The sequence below is a fragment of the Sparus aurata genome, chromosome 1 (genome assembly GCF_900880675.1).
Source record: "Sparus aurata chromosome 1, fSpaAur1.1, whole genome shotgun sequence".
Lineage (NCBI taxonomy): Eukaryota > Metazoa > Chordata > Actinopteri > Spariformes > Sparidae > Sparus > Sparus aurata.
Window position 1 is genome coordinate 110,067 of NC_044187.1, and position 19,680 is coordinate 129,746.

The following is a 19,680-nucleotide window of genomic DNA, read 5'->3' on the forward strand; positions in this document are numbered from 1 at the left end:
ACCTGCTCGAGTTGTGGTCATTACAATGAATGCTGAAGCTAGGTAACATGCACATTACACTTCACTGCCTTTTTTTTTTTTTTGGGTGTTTGACCTTATATTAAAGTGTCTAGTTAGTCTCAGGTCTAGGTATCTTCCTAAATGCAGATTTTTTCCTTTTGTTATGATACAATTGCATCTGGGGATTTTGTGATGTTTTCATTGACAGCTTGAGTTGACCTATTTTTTTTTGTTTTGCTCACCACAAGTCGAGATAATCCCCAGTCACTATGAGTTGCTGTTATTGTCATGAGGTGTGCAACTTCTGTCACAAAGTAATTGTGCAATGTTATCTGTCTCGATCTACCTGAGTGTTGGTCTGTTTCACTGCAATGACTCCCTGGCAGACTTGATTTATCGATAGTTTAATGTTATAACACAGGATTAGCTGAGGAGCATCCTTGTTTTTGCATGTTAAGAGATTTCCTCACACTATGGAGTAGTTTATAGCTATACTCCTGGTGGTACCGACGCATATAATGGTAAGACCACTACCTTAGTCTGTTACTTGAAATCACAGTTACACTATGCTTTGTGCTGCATATCTCAGATACTTTGAATAGTTCAGTATTCTCTAACACGTTCTCAACAATTTTCTGAGTTGGAACGCAGGCGGTTTGAATAGCCCTCACAAAAGGATTAGTACACTGGGTTTATTACGCAGGAGGAAAATTGACATAGCATTATTACAGGAGACGCATCTTTTGGCTGCTGATATTAGACGCCTTGCGGATAAACATTATCATGTGATAGGTTCCTCCACATCTGGAACGAAGACCAAGGGTGTGGCTATCGTAGCCAGACGTAGCTTTGGAATGAAAATTCAAGACACTTGGTCTGATGCAGAGGGCAGGTTGACAATTGTTAAGACAGAAATTAGTAACAGGAAAATAGCCTTCATTTCGGTGTATGCACCAAACTGTTTTGACAGAGTTTTTTACGACAATTTGTCAAGTAGTATGTTGGAGCTGAGTGATTATTCATTTATTGTGGGGGGAGACTTCAACGCGGTTTGGAAGGCGGCTAGTGATAGGACTGGCAAATCTGAGACAAGGGATCAGAAACTGGCGTCTGCGGCCTTACAGGCCTGGGCTAACAGCCTGGGGCTCACAGATTTGTGGCGCTTGACAAACCCATCAATAAGTGATTACTCCTTTTTCTCTGCTCGACACAAATCTTCCTGAAGAATCGACTACATATTTGCATCCCCTAAACTATTTCAAAATATTCATAGTGTATCTCTGCTTCCCATAGCCCTCTCCGATCATAAAGGCGTGCTCTGCTCAGCGATACTCATCAGCGCCTCCCCTCGCGCCCCAAAGTGGCGCTTCAACACAACCCTGTTAAAACAGGAGGAATTTAGGACACAATTTATAGAAAAGCTTAAGGAATTCTTGGAGTTCAATGTCGACTCGGTCGACGATCCTAGAATACTTTGGGACTCAATTAAAGGTTTTATCAGGAGCAATGCCACACTATTTGCCTCTAACCAGCGAAAGGCCCGGATCTGTAAGTTGCATGAATTGGAATGCAACCCGGGTTCGACGGCATACCACCAGAATTTTATGCAGCCTTCTGGGATCTTCTTGGCCCATTACTTCTCAGCATGATCAACTTTTCAATACAGAAAGGGGCTTTCTCTAGGGATGTCAATATAGCTGTAATAACCTTACTACTGAAGAAAGATAAAAACCCAACAGAATGTGGTAACTATAGGCCCCTGAGTCTGTTGAACGCCGATGTTAAAATATATGCCAAGGCAATCTCCCACCGCCTGCAACCTCATATAACATCACTAGTTCATTGTGACCAGACCGGCTTTATGAAGTCCCGTCTGGCCTCTGACAATGTCCGCCGATTGCTACATATAATTGATGCAGCAACAAACATCAAAACCCCGGCAGCTGTTTTATCCCTGGACGCCATGAAGGCGTTTGACCGCCTTGAGTGGTCTTTTTTGTGGTTGGTTTTGGGGGCGATGGGTTTCGGGGAAGGCTTTATAAAAATGATACAGTTGTTATATTCAAACCCCTCTGCAATGGTTCTTACAGGTAACATTTGTTCCAGTCTGTTCCCAGTATCTAGATCATCCCGCCAGGGCTGCCCCTTGAGCCCGACGCTATTCGCTCTGTCGCTTGAGCCTTTGGCCCAGATGATTCAGTTATCGTCGGTTATTAAACCCATAACTGTTCACAACACACACCATCACCTGGCACTTTACGCTGACGACATTTTAGTCTTTCTTGGAGACCCGTTGCAGTCTGCCCCCCACCTCCTAACATTGTTGGATGAGTTTGGCGCACTTCAGGTTTCAAAATCAATTGGTCAAAATCAGCTTTGATGCCTTTGAATGAAGCTGCCAGGACCTCTGCTTTGCTCTCCAATATTCCCTCAGTTACACATTTTAAATATCTGGGCATTTACATATTTTCCTCTCTACATCTTATTGTGAAGCACAATTATACTGAGACACTGAACAACATTTTGGGTGATTTAGAAAGATGGGCCAGTCTGCCCTACTCACTCCAGGCTCGTATTTCTATTGTCAAGATGAATGTAGTGCCCAGAATAAACTTTGTCAGCTCCATGGTCCCCCTCTCTCCTCCTGCTGGATACTGGAGTAAGCTTCATGCGGCTGTCTCGAAATTCATATGGAGTGGGAAGAGACCCCCGTCTTAGATCTGCCACTGTCCAGCGTAGGAGACTAGATGGGGGATTAGCGGTGCCCAACTTTAAACTTTACCATTGGTCCTTCACTCTCAGACTCCTTGTTGTATGGTTTGACCCTCAGACGGCAGTTTCTTGGCATACAATGGAAGAAGGAATGGTGCACCCGTGGTCTTTGGCAGATGTTTTATTTGCGAATATTTCTGTGAGGCAGAGTCAATTACATTTCGGGCCCATTGTGACCCATCTGATCCAGGTCTGGCGCTCAGTGGAAAGGATTTGTAATATATCTTGCAGATGGCACATGCAATCTCCAATTTTTCAAAACAAAGGTTTACTGATCGGGGGGAGACTGGTCACCTACTCTCAGTGGGAAAAGGGAGGGATATAGTTTTTGGGTTATATTTTTGGCTTAGATAGTTTACGCTCCTTTCAAGACATCAAGAATAGCTTTAATCTGCCAGGCACCTCCTTCTTTTTCTATCTACAACTGAGAGCAGCCCTTAAAGCACACGGGATGCCGTGGCAACACCCTCTGCCCACACATCCACTTCATGAGCTGATTCTTACTAAAAGAGCTGCGAGGGGTATGGTATCCACTCTATACTTACACCTGCTTGAGGCCACCTACAAAACGCTCCCAGTTGACAGGTTATGGATTGGATCAGGATTTTGACTGGGACAAGGTGTGGGCCAGTATCAAACTCGCCTGACGCAACCCTGATCATCAGCAGATCCATCATAATTTTATACACAGGACCTACCTGACCCCTCGTAAGCTACATTTTATGAAAGTTATCAATGATCCCTCATGCACCCTGTGTACATTGAAAACCACTGGCACTTTCCTCCACATGATGTGGGAGTGCCCTCCCGTTGCGCGATTTTGTCCGGGTGTGGCCGCTGAACTGACGGCGCTCATCTCAGAGACAGTGCCTGTGACCATACCAGTATTATTATTAAATTATCTTTCGGCACTTCAAGTCCCTATATGTCAGAAACGTGTAATGTTGGCAGGTCTAACAGCTGCTAAGAAAATGATCGCAGTACGTTTGAAGCCCCCTCACACTTTGTCCATCAGACAATGGGTTTTAACCTTTCTTGATGTTATGTACATGGAGCTGTCGACAGCCCGTATAAATGGGGCCAAAGAGGCGAATGTAAATATGTGGCTCACTACGGCTGAGGCACTGAAGGGCACACTCTGATGCTTGTGGTCCGTGGTGTGTCTGAACCACTCACTTCATGCATCTTGAATCACTCAACAGCTCTATATTAACTGCTCCACGAGTCCCTTCTCTGTCTGTTTGTCTGCTTTCTGTTTTTCCTTTTGTTGTTTGCTTTAGCTGCTGTGTCCTGATTCTATTTTGCTATTTTTATTTTATTTGCATTTGAAATGGTGTTTTTTTTTTCTATGTATATGGGGTGGGGGTGGGGGTGGGGGGGTGATGTAACGGTATGTTCAGTGACTGTACATCATCATTGCATTGTGTTTGAATGGAAATAAATAAATATTTGATAAAAAAAAAAAAAATCCTGGGCACACACATCTCTGAGTACCTCACATGGACAGCAAACACCACAGCGCTAGTTACGATGGCACAACAGCGACTGTACTTTCCAAGACAGCTAAAGAAGGTAAACCTGTCACAACAGCTTTTGCAGTCCTTCCACTGCTGTTCAATTGAGAGTATCCTCACATGTGGCATCCTGGTGTGTATGGTGGCAGCTCTGCAGCAGATAAAACGTCCCTGCAGATGGTCATTAAAACTGCCCAGAACATCATAAACCGACAGCTACCTTCCCTGGACGACATCTTTACCTCTCATTGCCTGCAGAAAATTCACAACATACTAAAAGACTCATTCCACCCCGCCCATCACCTGTTTGAACTGTTGCCCTCCGGTAAAAATTACAGGTCGATAAAACGCGCACCCTAAGATTCATCAACAGTTTCTACCCCAAAGCCATCACCATACTGAACTCAGATCTGAAAACACACCACCCAAACACATGTCAACACTAATATGTAGTAATTTATTATCACACAATTAAGGGTGTCACGATTTCGATTTTAAATCGAAATGAATCAAAATTAAGTCACAATCTCGAATTTCGAATTAAAAAATGGGATCGTCGATGCTGCCATGGCCTCATGTCACGTCTGGTCTGCTCGCCGAGCGAAAAAAAAAACACACACGTGTTGAAGTGCTGCGAGTCAACCTTCTTTGACTTAGCTACTAGCTAAGCCGATAGCTATTAGCTACAGCCAGCCAAACGACAGCATGGTGTTACACCATTAATGTTCTGCTCCTGGACCGTGGTCGGGAAGCACAGTGGAGATGATTTCCTCCAGGGATGAAGTTTGTGTTTACCCGCGAGGTGAAACCCTTCCACGTGTTAAGCTGGTCGGGAAATAATACCAGAGAGCTTTGCTGTATCTGGAGGAGCCGTCACCTTTATTCACAGCCAGACTGCAGCCTGTACTGTACACTTTACTGCTGTCGCCACTCCTGCTGCTGCTTTGGCTTCTTCTTCTTCTCCCATTCATTCACTGTCTGCACGTACACACCCTCCCTCACTCTCACTCGCCCACTCACACCTCACACACCTCACACTCACACCTCACACACACACACCTGACGCACACACACCTCACACACACACCTGACGCACACACACCTCACACACACACCTCACACACACACCTGACGCACACACACCTGACGCACACACACCTCACACACACACCTCACACACACACCTCACACACACACACCTCACACACACACCTGACGCACACACACCTCACACACACACCTGACGCACACACACCTGACGCACACACACCTGACGCACACACACCTGACGCACACACACCTCACACACACACCTGACGCACACACACCTGACGCACACACACCTGACGCACACACACCTCACACACACACCTGACGCACACACACCTGACGCACACACACCTCACACACACACCTGACGCACACACACCTCACACACACACCTGACGCACACACACCTGACGCACACACCTCACACACACACCTGACGCACACACACCTCACACACACACCTGACGCACACACACCTCACACACACACCTCACACACACACCTGACGCACACACACCTGACGCACTCACACCTGACGCACACACACCTGACGCACACACACCTCACACACACACCTGACACACACACCTGACGCACACACACCCTCACACACACACCTGACGCACACACACCTACACACACCTCACACACACACCTGACGCACACACACCTCACACACACACACCTCACACACACACCTGACGCACACACACCTGACGCACACACACCTGACCCACACACACCTGACGCACACACACCTCACACACACACCTCACACACACACCCTGACGCACACACACCTGACGCACACACACCTCACACACACACCTCACACACACACACCTCACACACACACCTGACGCACACACACCTCACACACACACCTGACGCACACACACCTGACGCACACACACCTGACGCACACACACCTCACACACACACCTGACGCACACACACCTGACGCACACACACCTCACACACACACCTGACGCACACACACCTCACACACACACTTGACGCACACACACCTGACGCACCCACACCTCACACACACACCTGACGCACACACACCTCACACACACACCTGACGCACACACACCTCACACACACACCTCACACACACACCTGACGCACACAACAACCTGACGCACTCACACCTGAGCACACACACCTGACGCACACACCTCACACACACACCTGACGCACACACACCTGACGCACACACACCTCACACACACACCTGACGCACACACACTCACACACACCACCTCACACACACACCTGACGCCACACACACCCTCACACACACACCTCACACACACACCTGACGCACACACACCTGACGCACACACACCTGACGCACACACACCTCACACACACACCTGACGCACACACACCTGACGCACACACACCTGACGCACACACACCTGACGCACACCCACACCCTCACACACACACCTGACGCACACACACCTCACACACACACCTGACGCACACACACCTCACACACACACCTGACGCACACACACCTGACGCACACACACCTCACACACACACCTCACACACACACACCTCACACACACACCTGACGCACACACACCTGACGCACACACACCTCACACACACACCTGACGCACAGGGGGGGCACCTCACACACACACTGACCACACACACTCACACACACACCGACGCACCTGACGCCACACACAAGACGCACACACACCTCACACACCACACCTGACGCACACACACCTGACGCACACACACCTCACACACACACCTGACGCACACACCTGACTCACACACACCTCACACACACACACATACACGTGAACAGGGGCAACAGGGCACTCGTCGGACTCCAATATCTAAGAGGGGACTCCTGTTTCTGGTCATTTTGAAGAAACAAAAATATAATAGTATAGCTTCTTTTAAGGTCTTTTACCATAATAGTACTTCAAACGTGTTCTTTTAATTTTTTTAAAGAAAAAACCAAGAGGGGACTTGGATCCTTCAGCGATGTCTACCTATCAAAGAGGGGACTTCCATATCCTGCATTGGAGCTGTCTGCACCCATTCTTTCACCTAATGATAGTTTGTTTACGAAAGAGATTTTCATTGTTTCTTTCTGAAGTTGATAATTAACTTTGATGTCATCAATATATAAACATTTCTATGGAAAATGGAAAATACGTTTTACCTGTAAATCAGAAGTGATTTGGCTGCATGCACAAATATTAGTACAAGCAACTTAACTTACTTAGTTACATTTTAGAGATCAATTACACCAGGACACTAATTTTAAGGGGAATGCATATTCATCTACTAAATAATACCATTTATATTCTTTAAACCTGATTTGTCATTCTGTTTTAATATCAAAATATTAAGGTTTAGTTCTAGTGGATGGCTTAGCCATTTACCAGATCTTCTCTGTATTAAATTGAGGAACCAAGCAGAATGAAAGAAAGTAACAAGTACTTCCAATAAAGGATAAAAACAATCAGGATAAAGTCAAGAGGAAAAGGAATATAGTTTCCTTTCATTTTTAATTCATTGCTAAGAATGGATCTATTATAAACATCCCCAGCAGTCCCCTGTTAGGTAGTGCATTACAGCACAAGTTCCCTCTTGGATAGCATGGAGCGACACTCACACTCCAACATGGAGTGTCTTAAACTCAACTGAATTGTGTCTTCAAATATTGTTTTCTTTTAGAACAATACATTAAGCTCAACTTTAGTAGATTTCCCAGGTTAAAGCTTCAGTCTCTATGAAAGTGAAAGAGTACAGGGAAGGTGAAAAAAAAAAACAATGTTAATTTAAAATTTTAAAAAAGGAACAACCTGGATTAAGCTAAAATGAAGATCATCAGCAGTGAGATCATTGTTTTCATGCTTAAGCACAAGCCTTTTTCACATTTGAATCCAAAAGAGTGCAGCAGAATTTCACCCCTCACCGCATCTGAGACTTTCACACGTTGTAGGATGCAGAGAATTGGTGCAGGATTCCTGCACTCAAAGGGCCGTGAGGATGGGGCTACTGAAACATCCCCAGGAGTCCCCTGTTAGCTAGTATATTACAGCACAAGTTCCCTCTTGGATAGCATGGAGCGACACTCACACTCCAACATGGAGTGTCTCAAACTCAACTGAATTGTGTCTTCAAATATTGTTTTCTTTTATAACAATACATTAAGCTCAACTTTAGTAGATTTCCCAGGTTAAAGCTTCAGTCTCTATGAAAGTGAAGGAGTACAGGGAAGGCGGAAAAAAAAACCAATGTTAATTTAAAATTTTAAAAAAGGAACAACCTGGATTAAGCTAAAATGAAGATCATCAGCAGTGAGATCATTGTTTTCATGCTTAAGCACAAGCCTTTTTCACATTTGAATCCAAAAGAGCACAGCAGAATTTCACCCCTCACCGCATCTGAGACTTTCACACAGAGTAGGATGCAGAGAATTGGTGCAGGATTCCTGCACTCAAAGGGCCGTGAGGATGGGGCTACTGAAACATCCCCAGGAGTCCCCTGTTAGCTAGTGTATCACAGCAAAAGTTCCCTCTTGGATAGCATGGAGTGACACTCACACTCCAACATGGAGTGTCTCAAACTCAACTGAATTGTCTCTTCAAATTTTGTCTTTTATAACAATACATTAAGTTCAACTTTAGTGGATTTCCCAGGTAAAAGCTTCAGTCTTTATGTAAGTGAAGGAGTACAGGGAAGGCGGAAAAAAAACAATGTTAATTTAAGAATTTAAAAAAGGAACAACCTAGATGAAGTTAAAATAAAGTTGATCAGTAGTGAGATTGTTGTTTTCATGTTCAAGCACTAGGCTTTTTCACACAGAGTCGCTGCATTATCACCGCAGTGGTGGTTTGCCGAATCTCTGCCATTGTTTGTTCACACAGAACCAAGCAGCTCCAGTGTAAAGAAGAACCAGTGTGTAATTCACACAGAAAGCCAGCGCTGCAGATCCAAAAGAGGCATGATGATACAGATCATGACATTGAGATCTATGTGTGTTTTTTTCCCCCAGTATCCTCCTGTTAATGTACCCGGTGACTGTTTTAATCATATCGATGCAGCTATAATGTGTAGTGATTAAGATGTTGACCCACCAATCATCCTGGAAAGTGACAAAGTTACGTTATTCGCTCTAAATTACATAATTACATAATCGCCATCAGTAAAGAGGACGCTGTCTGACTCTTTCACTTGTGGGGAGGGATGCTGTTTTCTGGGGAAAGTTTGCTGTAGTCTCGGTCAGGAGTGCTGACCATAGCGGTGATTTTTTTTTAAGACAGTAACTACAACAACACAATAGTGGAAGGAGACAAACACTTGGGGAATTAACTCCTTTAGACCCTGTGTCCATTGGAATGGTCATGTCATATTTCTGTCTCAAAACCAATAAATACTCTGTAATTGATTGATATCAGCAATGCGGGTTACTGATTGGATCCTGATTATCCAATCACAATCATGTCATGACTTTGAGCATGCTCAGAGAGAGTGACAGATATCGGACAAGACAAGCATGGCGGAGCAACTGCAGAGAGGGAAGAGTAAGTGCCCATTTTCAATCCAAAATATACATTTTTGTTCATGCTGGCCAAACAAATTTGCTGTCAGTACAATTTTAACTGTTACATGTGATAATATTTGAAATTATTTTGAACACATATCATATCATTAATTTAGAGGATTTTTTTCTTCCTTCACAATATACATAGATGTAAACATGAACAGAAACATACCTGGATAATGCTATCTCGAGACTCAAAACAAATAAAATGCCAGGTGAGAATGGATACTCTGCAGAATGGTACAAAACTACTCTACTCCTCTTTACTCTTAATGGAGGAGAAACACCAGCTTCTTGGAAACATGCCATCATCTCTGTAATTCCTAAGGTGGGGAAAGATAAATCTGAGTGCAGTTCATACAGACCGATATCGATTTTAAACTTCGACTATAGACTATATGCCTCAATAATTGCAAAAAGATTAGAAAATATTATTCCGGATATAATAGATGAGGACAAGACAGGGTTCCTTAAAACCAGACAGACACAAGATAACGTAAGACGGGCTTTACATTTAATGGAGCATATGAGCAAAAATAAAGATAAATCCATTGGTCTCAGCCTTGATACCGAAAAAGGCATTCGATTCAGTTAGTTGGGAATACTTACACTTAACATTACAAATATTTGGCTTTGATATTGAAGTCATCTCATATCTAAAAATCTTATATTATTCCCCCTCAGCCAGAATAAAAATAAATGGTAGTCTGACCAACCCTGTGCCACTTGAAAGAGCCTGTCGGCAGGTGTGTCCCTTAAGTCCGACCTTGTTTGAACTATTTATCGAACCTCTGGCTCAGGCTATTAGAGAAGACCAGGACATAATAGGAATTTGGATTAAAGACACAGTGTTTAAGACCTGCCTTTTTGCAGATGACATATTGATCACTCTTTCACAGCCAGATTTGAGTTTACCAAAACTAATGTCATCCTTGAAAACATTAGGCAAAAGGTATCATAACGTACTGTCTTATCTCTGATAAAGGGAGAGTGATGTGACCTCAAGTTGAGAGTTGGACAAAAGATGCCTGTGGTCTACTTGAATTTACATGACCTTGTTTTGCAAACAAAGGCGAACGTTTGCATCGTAATCCTAACCAAGTGAACCAATCACTGTCCAGATATCTGCTCAATATCATTTGCATCACTGTGGAAGCACACATTTGCATCCCCTAACCTCAGGAACCAATCACCGTCCAGATATCTGCTCAGGATTCTGTATACATTCTGGGCTTTTTTCACAGAAAGTTTGCCAGCCTTTGGCAACTACAGACTTTAAGAAATCTCTTCTCTCTACTCTCGAACATTGACCTATTTCTGCCTTCTACCAAATTCGCGGCTAAAGTGACAGGTAAGTTCAACATTTTTACATATACCTCTGTATGGATGAATCAGTTGAGTCTGTTAAAATCAATATGCTTTAGAGTAGATGCAGTATAGTCAAAGGTTTTTTTCCACAAGTCAAAACACCTCCATTTTGCATATTTGTTAAATGTAATAATATAAATTTCATTATGACTTCATTTCACGGATTTTCATGAAAATAATCTTGTTGAAACCTATTTAAAATTCATGAGACCGTGCAAAATCCTACAGCTGTACTCCAAATACTTTTTGAGTAGTGAATTTGTGAGGTTTAGGCCTCAGACCAAAATTACTCATTTAGTGATTCTTTGTTTGTATGATGCAATCCTTGTGGTTTTTGTCCTGGATTTGTTGCTCCAAGGAGCAGTCGGGGTTGCTGCAGATGGGGGAGCTGGAATCAAACCTGGTGAAAAACTGGTTGAACTTGTTTGCTCATTGTTCATTTCCCTAAGCTACTCCTTCACCTTTCCTGGATTGGATCGAAATTAGTCCTGAACATCCAAGACACCCTGTAGAAGCTTGGCCACATGTTTTCATTTCAAAAATTGATGCTGAACATTCATGTAAATTAACAAGCAGTCTTTTTGTTTGAGTCCTCCATATAAAACTACACAGATACAGCTAAATATAGGGCCAGAGGTGAAACACCCACTTTTGGGGTTATTTTGACCCAAAAAGGTGATCGTTGAGGCTTAGAACACACACAAATAATAACAGAAATGCTGAAACTTTGTCTTAAATTGAAAAAATTCCTAATCCCTATTTGAGTACAGCTATGGTTTTGCAAGGTCCAATTAATTGATATATTGATCTTCTGATGGTGAGGTCCCCTTTGGCTCTACCTGGTCGTGTTTTGGAAACTGATCCAGTTTCTGTCTAGTGTTTTAGAGTTTGATGTACTGCCCCCCTTATAAACCTTTAATCTAGCCATAGTAAGTGTACTTAAAGTACTTAAAGACCAATGGAGTCCTGACTGTCATTGAGTTTCCCCCCAGTTGCCTGACTTCAATTCCATTGAACATTATAATTTTGGCAGTACAGTAACTACTACTGCTTTCATGAAGTCACTGAGGCTTTCATGCTTGTCATTAAATTGCATAAAACAGCCAATTTAAATATATTGTTATTTGTGAAGACAGTGCATCATGTATATTATCATCTTAATTACTCCACAGAAAAATGACATCCAGAAGGGTTCAACCTGAAAAGGAAGCCTTGCACTTCATTGCTGCTGGCAAAGATATAGCCATATACACAGGAGAAGAACTTGTGTATGACTATGGAGACCCTAACTGTCCAGGGCGACATGTATGTATATGTCTATTCTATTTACACATTTTGTTTCTTTGACACACAAAATTTCATCATTTAACTAAGTTGTAAGGACTCTCATCCATGCCAATATTGTGGATATGATTTGATTAGTAACTGGTTTAAATTCTTTTTAAGCTCATTGTTGAAACTCGAAATGTAGACTTGCCATTACATAGTGCAGTATAAAATATTGAGAAAGTATGAGAAAAATTGTAAGGTATCTTAATTGTCTGTCACTGATGTGAGAAATAACAAAGAGAGAAAAGGGATTATAGATATGACAGTCTACACTCATATAGTTGTGATCTCATTGATGTAACCAATCTTATCAGTCAACATTTACACTTGCTGTTGGTAGGATTAATATTATACATGTCAATAGAACCTTATTCCCAAATACTGTCAAATTTTTTACAGAGTAAAATTATTGTTTTCATGCTTTAAATGTCCTTTGTTTTAGAATACCACTGCTTCATCCTGTGATGGGCATGCAGACAACAGGGTAAAGATATTAAGCTTTCTTTCTTCAATTATATTCACTGAAGATGAAGGGCAGTGGAACAAGTTGGAGCATCTGTGCGACCCATTTCTGTGTTGGAAGATGCCTAATTGCCTATTTTGTCTCCCCTCTCTGTGGATACAACCTAGGTGAATCAGATATCCAAGTGAGTTGAGCTTGAAAGTGTTCATTTAAAGGTAATTCATGATGCTATTTTGATCCATGACCACTGAGTTTGAATTTCTCAAATGTAATAATGTAAATATACCATTTGAAGTTGTCTTGCATAGTCAGAAGAACTCATTATTGATTTTTATTTAAATTATTGTTATTGTTACTCATTCTCTACAATTTGACTAGGTAAATGCAAATAGTTTAATGTAAAGAGTGGTTTTGGTGACTGTTAGTTGACATTATTTCAATTCCATTCCATTCCATTTTAGGTTGCGGGGTGCGTGGTGCATTACATCCTGACTGATGGGCAACATCCCTATCAACCAGAACGAACACCCTACTCCAGTGATCCACTTGGCTGTCTCAACATGTCCTAACAGGCAACTTCACTCTTCATTGTGAAGAAAAATGGATGAGCCTAAAGGATATATTACCAGAATGCTGAAAAGTTCATCTGAAGAACGTCCAACCATTGAGGAATGCCTTCAGGTTTTCACATGTAAGTGCCAAGACTAACACTCTCTTCCACGTTAATATTCTGTATGTTTTATTTGAAGTTCATTCCATGCCAACTCACTCAGAATTCATAAACTCCTCCTCGTCATGTCATGATAGGGGTGGGGGGTGTGGCAGGGTATTGTGGTGGGTAAGAGCAGGGGGGTGGTCGTGAGGGATGTGGTGTCTGCTGCGGGGGATGGCTGTGGGTTGTGGGAGCTGTGTGGGTTTTGTCCTGGAGTTGTTGCTCAGAGGAGCAGCAGGGGGGCTGGGGGAGGTAGAGTCAAACGTGTTAAAAAAAGGTTGGACTCGTTGCTCATTGTTCATTTACCTCAGCTGCTCCTGCAACTCTCCTCTGGAAGCCACTTACAGTGCCTTGCAAAAGTATTCACCCCCCTTGAACTTTTCCACATTTTGTCACGTTTTAAACCACAAATGTAAATGTATTTTATTTGGATTTTATGTGATAGACCAACACAAAGTGGTGCATAATTGTGAAGTGGAAGGAAAATGATACATGGTTTACTTTTTTTTTTACAAATAAAAAAACAGTTAAGTGTGCTGTGCAAAAGTAGTAATCCCCCCTTTACTCTGATACCCTTGAATAAAATCCAGTGCAACTAGTTGCCTTCAGAAGTCACCTAATTAGTAAATGAGTCCATCTGTGTGTAATCTAATCTCTGTAAATATAGCTGTTCTGTGAAGGCCTCAGAGGTTTGCTAGAGAACATACAGCAAACAGCATCATGAAGCCCAAAGAACACACCAGACAGGTCAGGGATAAAGTTGTAGAGAAGTTTAAAAGCATGATGATTAGGATATGAAAAAATATCCCAAGCTTTGAACATCTCACTGAGCACTGTTCAATCCATCACCTGAAAATGGAAAGAATATGGCACAACTGCAAACCTACCAAGACATGGCCGTCCACCTAAACTGACGGGCCGGGCAAGGAGAGCATTGATCAGAGAAGCAGCCAAGAGGCCCATGATAACTCTGGAGGAGCTGCAGAGATCCACAGCTCAGGTGGGAGAATCTGTCCACAGGACAGCTATTAGTCATGTTCTCCACAAATCGGGCCTTTATGGAAGAGTGGCAAGAAGAGAGCCATTGTTGAAACAAAGCCATGCAGTTTGACACAGGCCATGTGGGGGTCAACAACAAACATGTGGAGGGAAGGTGCTCTGGTCAGATGAGACCAAAATTGATGTTTTTGGCCTAAATGCAAAACACTATGTGTGGCAGAAAACTAACACTGCACATCACCGAACACACCATAACATGGTAGTGGCAGCATCATGCTGTGGGGATGCTTTTCTTCAGCAGGGACAGGGAAGCCGGACAGAGTTGATGGGAAGAGGGATGGAGCTAAATACAGGACAATCTTGGAAGAAAACCTGTTAAAGTCTGCAAAAGACTTGAGACGGGGCGGAAGTTCACCTTCCAGCAGGACAACAAGCCTAAACATACAGCCAGAGCTACAATGGAATGGTTTAGATCAAATCATATTTTTGTGTTAGAATGGCCCAATAGGGCTTTTAATTAGATAAACATAGATGGGTCAAATGTATATAAGACAATTTTTTGCAGAAAAAGGTGTTTGTTTTTGTGCAAATTAAAAAGTAACTCACATTTCTTTATTCTAGGACATGGAGCAACAAGTTTCCTTTTCCTGGAAATGTCAGATGAAGATGAACAAGACATCCTGCTGCCTGATGTTGCCCATGGATGCTTCAGTTTCCAGTGGATTTAAAATAGAAGTTAGGTGACAGATGAACATACGACACAGTAACCCAAGTGGTGAAATCTGACACTCTGATTCTTTCACTGGAAGACAGAATGTTTGCCAAAAACGGAGAAAATGTGAGACAATGGTCAGACATCAGAAACAAGATGAGGGAACTTGCAAGACTTCTTGTGGCAGCAAGAGACATTGATAGAGACATTGTCTTTTTGAAGGAATTGATTAGCTAAGAAAAATTTAACACAGTACTTGATCCTGTCAAGTAGATGAGTGGGTTTGATGACTCAAACATGCCGGTTTTCAGTTCCTTCAACTGCACTGAAATTGCGCTATTCCCTTGTGACTGTGACATCGATTTTACAAGGACACGTTTCGGAGAAGTTTCAAGGATGAATTTCAAAACATCCTGCAGCGAAACAAATGGAGTATGCGAGATGAAATTCTGGCCAGCCTGTCAAAGGTAGAGGGAGAACTATGCAAGATAGTCACCAGGGTAGAAATACAAGAGAAGAGGAGCCGCAAGGTAGCTGTGCTACTTTCAATTATTCATGGTTTCATGAAACTCAGTGCATGGAGGCTCTGAAGACAGGGCTGCTACCTCTAGAAAGTCAACAGGGGAAGTTGAGAAATCACCATCAAGTCAAAGCGTTATGTTATTCCATTGGTTTGAAATAGAGATCAGGATTTTAGGGCCGATCACCAAAAGCAGTATCTGCCGATCCCGATATTGCCGATCACCGATCACAGTGTCAAATCCATAAATTCTTCTATATTGTTGTCTTGTGTAACTTTCATAATTTAATTAATGATTTCTTCTTACACAACATTGACATTGTATTATTAAGTATGAAAATAGGAGATGAGAAAGTATCATGAATTGACCACCGTTTTACTGCAGGCTGAGGCAATGTGCATATTTCACACTCTAGAGACTCTCTTAGAGACAACTTGGACTAAGCTTACATAGAGTAACTGTAGCTTACTAGTGGGAATGCATGCAGTCAGGGTGGGAATTTCCTCATTTTAGGGGCAAAGTCCATTTGGCCTGCATTTTTTTTTTTCAGGGGGCACCAAGGCCACATGACAGGGCACAAAGGCCACTGAGAAATGTGTTGATTTACCTTTCAGACTGATACCATAACATCCTAATTTATAATTAGACATGGATTATGTATTAAAACATTTTTTAAATACCAATATCAAGTTAATGTTACATTACAAAACAGTTTTTTAAGTAGGGTTAGGGTGAGGTGAGTTTTGTGACAACCACACTGAATATTAGTGTTACTGAATATTTTCTCCCAAAATAGAAATTCCCCAAAATTATGGCAAAGCACATTTTTTCCAAACAAAAAATCTGTAGAATAACAGCAGGAGACCACTGATGTGTGGAGTGATTTTGGTGACAATACACTTTGAATAATAGTGAAGTTACTGAATATTTTTTGTAGTTCTCTTTTCAGTGCTGCACTTTGTAGACGGTCCCTGCGCCCTCGTCTCACAGACGGCTGACCATACAGACTAGAGTTAATGTCCAGACGCTCGTTTTGATTAACATACGGTTGTAGCTCGTTGTCTTCCTTACTACGGTAGAAAAGAGCCGTCAGCTGTGTTTTAACAAGGTTTCACTTATGAGTTATTGATCCGGGAAGTTCGAATCTGTGAATATATTTCCAACTTTACCGGACTAAATCCTACCACATAAGTCAGTTACGTATCATGTCAAAACCAGCTGAGCTCGCTCGCTGTGCTGTAAGTTTCGTTCTTCTGTTTTGAGACGCTGCTGTGTTTGAGAGGCTTTCACGTGAGATCATCGTGATGATGAGACTCCACCTGCGCGAACCGCGGACTCACTGAAGTTACTGTGAGTGACTACTGTGCACTCGGGTGGCTGTAATTAAAGGCAAGCTCGCTACGCTGACCGGGCCAGGGGCACAGAGGCCACTGTGGCCGTACGGTGAGATTTTTTTTTCACGCTGCATCAAGGCCAAAGTGCGAGGCAACAGCGGCCATGGCCACCGTGAAATTCCCACCCTGCATGCAGTCAGTGCATTGTCTCTTTATTGAAACGTCAGCTGAACGGCCTGATTTGATCTATTTTGAGAACTCCGATCAAAACCGATAGGGGCATTATCGGCCGATTGCGATCGGTTGCCGATCGAGTCGGTGCATCTCTAGTTTGAAAGATTATCTTTATGAAACATAATGACTTTTGTTGACAATAATTAATGGTGGTCATTTTCATTCATCCATTTATTCACGTTATTTCTTCATTTATTTTCAGGGAAATAGAGAAGGCATTGGTCAAAGATGGAAAGAGAACTTGTTGAACACTACTTCAAGGGCTCCCTGAAGGAAATGAAGACCCCAGGAAAAGAGGAATGTCAGCGATTCCTAAAAGAACACCAGACTCTAAGGGATAATGGGTGAGACTGGAAGGCACTGAAATATTTTGTGCACAATAACGTAACAGCTGTCAAGTGACAGTTGAACCAACAGTATTAAGACCATTAATACTGGGCACCGGTATCCTGAGAGCCACATTCTGGATTATCATTGTTATGTGCCTGAATACTGGGAGCTCGCATTACAGAGCATCAGTGTGAGGGTCCAAACATTGTTTTTTTCATGTGAACGGAGCATCAGTGTATCATAAAATGTGTAGTCATGTAAACAGCACTCTGTCATAACATTGAAACTTTTGTTATTATATTATATATATACAACATACATACATACATACATATATAATATTATATACATACATACATACATACATACATACATATAAATATGTATATATATACATACTTATTTATCAACTCCAGTTATATAAACATTGATCTATTTGAACTTTGCACTACACCAATAGCACTCATCACTGAGGTAGGAAAGACTGTACTACCACAGGGGGAGCTCTTATAGTGAGTTAATGAGATTTGAGATGAGATTCCACGTGATAATCTGTCTATGTAGTTAATCATGTGGAAAGCCATTTCCATTGTTAGGAGTACAGCAGAAGCAAGAGAGAAACTCTCAGTTTATGAGTGTGTGTGTGGATTTAAAAGCACTTTAAATAAACTTTGGCTTAACACAGCTCTGAATCGTCTGTGTTTTTTGTTATTTGTAGTTATAATAATCTGACATTGTATAATATGAACATTGTTGGGCACTGAAAACACTGTAGAAATATACAGAAAAACAGACAGCCACAGGATAAGTGTCATTCAATACCATCCAACAGGGGACTTGTGTCATTTTGTACAGGCAGAGAAAGGGACTAATGCAACTCTACACAGTGGACAAACTTAACTCTTTTACAGCTTTTTGGACAAAAAGCCAAATATAAAGACCTATTAGACAGTATTATTTTGAACCTGATGCAGTATTGTTATGTGCATTCACATTTATCAATCCAATTGTTATGCTACTGCTCGCTTGGCCACCCTCATATATACATTCTACATTTGCCAAACAAAACATATAACTTAATGTGACAGTACTTTGTATTCAAGTATTACATTATATTTTAATTTTATCCCAGTTATTTTTCCTCCTCTAAATTACTTGATGCTCTCCTGCCTTTTTGGTGGCTACTTATTTCAGTAGTTTTTTGCTTAAAACTTAAGAATCCAAGAAAGCTGAACCTGAATCTTTTTTGATAATAAGCTTACTAACAAACCTATTTAGCTTATGAAAAAACCTTCTCATATTGTTGTTGAAGTTACTATTTTCTTGTACCAAAAAAGAAAACAAAATGATCTTACTGCTAATTTATTTTTTGTGATTTTATTCTGGTTTTCCAGTTTTCCTTTTTTTTTTTAATTGTGAAAATCAATATTTGTTCTGCTCTGTGGGTACCTTTTAATTTTGATGCAGTGTAGTTGCTTTCTCTATTTTGTTGTATCTTTTAAGAGACTGGTTTCTCCAGTCCCCTCTGCAGTCTGAACGACCCGCCGACGATGCAGGCCATTCATATGCATGAGTGCTAAATACGACGTGTGTGAGTTAATCTTACATTCCTGCTCCAGTCTGCCAGGAGAGTGTTAAGTATGGATTTAAACATTCACACGACTCCAGGTCCCCTCTTGGTAAATATGAAAAAAATTTACCAGCTTTAGGCATGATTCTAGCATGATTGAAGGCATGTGCAAGAGGGGACC

At 42.0% G+C, this 19,680-nt stretch overlaps 1 protein-coding gene and 1 long non-coding RNA gene across 2 annotated transcripts in view; both read left to right on the top strand.

Annotated features, from left to right (window-relative positions):
- Positions 1–12,451: 12,451 nt before the first annotated feature.
- On the top strand, positions 12,452–13,594 carry LOC115589259 (uncharacterized). Its single transcript, XR_003985505.1, has 4 exons — positions 12,452–12,600; positions 13,067–13,108; positions 13,255–13,302; positions 13,549–13,594. It is a non-coding gene; the product is annotated as an uncharacterized LOC115589259 (long non-coding RNA).
- A 4,233-nt stretch (positions 13,595–17,827) lies between these two features.
- tmem178 (transmembrane protein 178) overlaps positions 17,828–19,680 on the top strand; it is a 13,327-nt gene continuing 11,474 nt past the window's right edge. Inside the window, exon 1 of the mRNA XM_030423415.1 lies at positions 17,828–17,900. Coding sequence (XP_030279275.1) covers positions 17,828–17,900 — 73 coding nt within the window. The remainder of the gene's footprint in view (positions 17,901–19,680) is intronic.